The sequence below is a fragment of the Ixodes scapularis genome, unplaced genomic scaffold (genome assembly GCF_016920785.2).
Source record: "Ixodes scapularis isolate PalLabHiFi unplaced genomic scaffold, ASM1692078v2 PGA_scaffold12__126_contigs__length_90152505, whole genome shotgun sequence".
Classification (NCBI taxonomy): Eukaryota; Metazoa; Arthropoda; class Arachnida; order Ixodida; family Ixodidae; genus Ixodes; species Ixodes scapularis.
The window spans coordinates 7,036,501-7,040,453 of record NW_024609838.1 but is presented as its reverse complement, the minus strand read 5'-3'; the positions used below and the strand labels follow the sequence as shown (position 1 = coordinate 7,040,453).

Below are 3,953 nucleotides of genomic sequence, written 5' to 3'. Positions count from 1 at the left end.
GGTACGCAGGGAAGATTTTAGAACGCCAATGTGCCAATCCCTTACGCTGGAGAAAAATAAAGTAAATTTTAAAACACGGCCGAAGGCAAGTTTCACTGTTCACTCAAAGATTTAAAAAAACTTCTTAGGCGAATGCCGATGAACGAGCAGAAACCGTGTCTTCACCTCGCTGCTGGCAGCATGTGCAACGCTCCAGAAAGGTGACTTTTTTAACGTGCAAGATGGCCGCCCGATGGTCATCGTTTGTGTGTGATTGATAGCTATGTTGGTAGCAGTTTCTAGGTAATTTCTAGAAAGAAAATCGCGATATATTTTTAAAAAGATTTTATTTAGTCGCATTTTACTTTCTTTTTCGTACGCTCGGGCGTAGCTCGTGCAAACGGTTCGTGCTTTTGTTTACAAAACTACCCGGAGCGCCATCGCAAACAAGACAACAAGACAAGTACCAAAATGAAGACCGCTTTCAGCTGGAAGCGCAAAGCTGGCGACAAAATATCACCGTCAGTTTCGATCGCTTTCGAAAGTAATGCTGCGGACGAAAATGCCGAGCCGCCGGACGGAGTGGACTGGCTGAGCGGCTACAAGCGACGCCGAAACCTGCTGCTCGAGGACTGCGCCGAGAAGAGTCGGCGCCTCAAGCGAGAGGCCAGCACCCTGGCAGAGCTCGACAGGTCGGTCCGGTCCCTTTCCACTATTGACGCTTCGGTAGTGCCGCCACTAGTGCCAGCGTGACCGTGCAAAACATGCAGGAACTGGGAGGCACTGAAAAAGTTTGACGAAGCGATACAGCTGACTCCAGAGGACGTTGCCATCCACGAGATGAAGGCGCAGGTAAACCATCGCCGTTGAGACGACGCGCCAATCAAAAGCTGCGATCGAGACGACAGGGGGCTGACGAGGTTCACCCCCGTGTCTCAGGTGTTGATGCTGCTTCGAGAGGACTTCCAGGCGGTGCAGACTGCGGAGCAGGCAGTAAAGCTCGACCCGTCCTGGTGGGTCGGCCACCAGACGCTCGGCCGAGCACGGCTGGCGCTCGGGGAAATACGCATGGTAAGCTACGCTTCCTGCTGCGGGCGCGTCAGGCGCTTTTGGAGGCAAGGCCGCAGCCAATTGCGTATTCGGCGACTTGGTCATACGCTCGAGAAAGCAGTTGTGCCGTGCAGTGCGGCTACGCTGCCTGGAATGCGTCTGCGACTGGTATGTTTAGCGTCCTGTGCGGAACGCAGATTCGTCTACTTTTGCGGGGGTTGTGGTGACGTCAGGGCGACGCAGAGCTCTGATTGGCTCGAATTGAGGGATAGTGGAATGCGTCTGCGACTGATATGTTTAGCGTCCTGTGCGGAACGCAGATTCGTCTACTTCTTTTGCAGGGGTTGTGGTGAGACGTCAGAACGACGCAGAGCTCTGATTGGCTCTAATTGAAGGATAGTGGTTAGACCTCAAAGCAAGCTGCCTTCAGGTCTACCCACTATCCCTCCATCAGAGCCAATCAGAGCTCAATGTCGTTCCGACGTCAAAAGAAGCAGACGAACTTGCACTCCGCATTCCACGAGGTGCCGAAGAGGCAATGAATGACGTTGCAAACGCCGCAGACGCCGTCGCGATCCTAGAGGTTGGCGAAAAGCACGAGCAGACGTGAGTGTCGCTGTGGTCGTGGCGTCGCAACTTCTGGCTGCCGAAACTTCCGTGGACTGTCATACTGGTGGGCAACCTGCTGCAAAACGGACTAAAGCGCCGGATATCCCGACTCATCCAAGTACCGCCATCGTTTGATCGACCCACGGGCACTCCTATTGGATGCTGGCAGGCTGATGGCTCGTCCCACATCCAGACGCGCATGCTCCTGTTGGTCTGCTCTGGCTGCTGGTGATGCGCCGCCATTTGCGAGCACGCTCTTATTAATCCACCATAGACGCTGGCACAGCACCGCCGCACCAGACCAGATTGACGGCTCCGCTCCGCCATATTTTGGCTCGGGTGCGTCCCAGCATGCACCAGCTTAACGGTACTTGTTTATAAAATTCATCCAGTGCTTTAATACAGACGACTGCCACATCCGCCACAGTGGCTGCGACACCACCAGATTCGCGGCTGGCGACGGCTCGACACTTCTACGTCATCGTCGGGCGGAAATCGAGGGACCTTTTTGAATATGGTAAACGCGGAGGTTGGCGACGCGGACACCGTAGCAATGCCTTTATTTTATTAAATTGCCACGAGTCTGTTACCAGTTTCTCGTTGACCCAAATGCAGGCCCTGAGGAGCTTCTGCCGTGCAGTCCACCTCAACCCTGGCGACGAGGAGCTGTGGAGAGATGACCTCTTCTACACGCTCCGCCTCCTTGGAGAGAAGGAAAGGGCCGAACGGAGTGCGCGGGAGATCCCTATCCGTTTCGACGAGGATGGAAACGTCGTGCAGATGGGTGACCCGCAGACGGAGGAGAACCGGATTCTCGTACGGTGTCGTGAGCTGACCTGATGTGACGCCTATGCGGGGATGAGACACTGTTCCAATGGCCGGCGATGGCTGCCGACTGCCGTTTTCTGGACCTCCTGGTAGCAATGCAAAGACGTTGTGTATCGACCGTTGACCAAACCTTGTGCCGCCTCGGCGACACTTTAGGTAGAAGCAGAACGTGCCATGACAAACGGCGTCTCCAGCAACAGTTTCGGCGGCACGGCAGGCCCGAACTGGCTGGCAGCTGGGTGCCATGTAGCATTTTAGCGGACTGCATGTGGCACATTGCGACCTCTTTCTGAACCGTGTGGCATGCCGTTTGAGACAACACTATCTGGCGACAATATTGTGCATGATGAACATCGAGATTGAACGCTGCAATCTCGTTTTTCCTGCGGTGCTTTAAGAAAATATTTCAAGTTTCCCTTAAAGCGTCTACCTTTTTTGCGGTTTCCACGTCTCTTGGGGTTCGGGCAAGCCAGCGGGCACGGAGAGAGTAACTAAATATCAGCGCGTCATATTTTAAACGGACGACGCGGAAACCTCATCCACCGACGAGGGCGACCCGCGGTACCGAAAGCGCGCAAAATGTGACGTCTTAGGTCCTCGGCTTACTACTGGTCAGAGCCGCTAAAAGCTTCGTTTTAGTTGAAATACAAAATATAAGTGGCGTGAACCGCTTGAATTATTTACAAAAGTAGTTTTTGTTTACTACTTTAGACCAGAAAAGAAACAAATGCAGTTTATAAAGTACGGAAAGAAGAAGTGACCCGTCGACATACCCGCCACCAAGCGGTGGAAAAGGCGGCGCATACTAGAAAGGAGTAGTGGGATCAGGTGCTGACACGGAAAGGTCCCGGATGTACGCGGCGGCACTGCGGTCGTTTACGGACTGGGGGATCCGACCGGCTCCGAGCGTTCCGAAGGCCTTCGGCGAGTAGCTTTGTCATGCGGTTTGGCTGTTTCGCGGTATGGCAGCGCGAAGTTGCTCCCATTCTGAACTGATCTTTACCCCGTGTTTGCTGTCGTTTGTGGCCGATGAAGTGTCATGTAGAATTAGCGTTTATTCGCGCAGCAAATGCAAGGAGAGCCGCTCTGGCTGCCCGCTGTATACAGCCTATACAAAAGATGCTTTAGTGGCGCCCTCTCGTGCCGTCTACTAGGAGTGCGGCAGCCATGAGCGCTCGCATAGCTCACTACCCCTCCTCTAGTTCACGGCCACTCAAGCAACTAAGGACGTCACGAAGGAGGTTATTTTTTGCTTGTTTTTGTAATTTTAATTTGCCTACAACTTTTAAAATAAAGCGAATTTCGAGAAAAGAAAAGTTGCATTAGGTTACTACGTTCAGTGCGCTCAGGTTCAGTGCAAATTAAAAACCAGTAAAAAAGTGCTTGCAGGGCCCCTTTAAATCAAAATTGCTAAGCAAAAAAAAAAAATAAAAAATAAAAAAAAGGTTTGCTTGACGCAGAATGTGACATATACCTATACAGTGCAA

The 3,953-nt window shown here is 52.5% G+C and overlaps 1 protein-coding gene across 1 annotated transcript; it reads left to right on the top strand.

Moving 5' to 3' along the window:
- The first annotated feature begins 430 nt into the window (after positions 1-430).
- On the top strand, positions 431-2,882 carry LOC115328531 (tetratricopeptide repeat protein 33). Its single transcript, XM_029989759.4, has 4 exons — positions 431-671; positions 750-831; positions 919-1,050; positions 2,254-2,882. The coding sequence occupies exons 1-4, from the start codon at positions 451-453 to the stop codon at positions 2,476-2,478; spliced, it is 660 nt and encodes a 219-aa protein (XP_029845619.3). The 5' UTR covers positions 431-450; the 3' UTR covers positions 2,479-2,882.
- Positions 2,883-3,953: the final 1,071 nt, after the last annotated feature.

Coding starts and splice junctions, on each gene's coding strand:
- LOC115328531 (XM_029989759.4), top strand. CDS start 451: ATGAAGACCGCTTTCAGCTGGAAGCGCAAAGCTGGCGACAAAATATCA. Junction 832..918: donor TCCACGAGATGAAGGCGCAG/GTAAACCATCGC, acceptor CCCGTGTCTCAG/GTGTTGATGCTGCTTCGAGA. Junction 1,051..2,253: donor CGCTCGGGGAAATACGCATG/GTAAGCTACGCT, acceptor ACCCAAATGCAG/GCCCTGAGGAGCTTCTGCCG.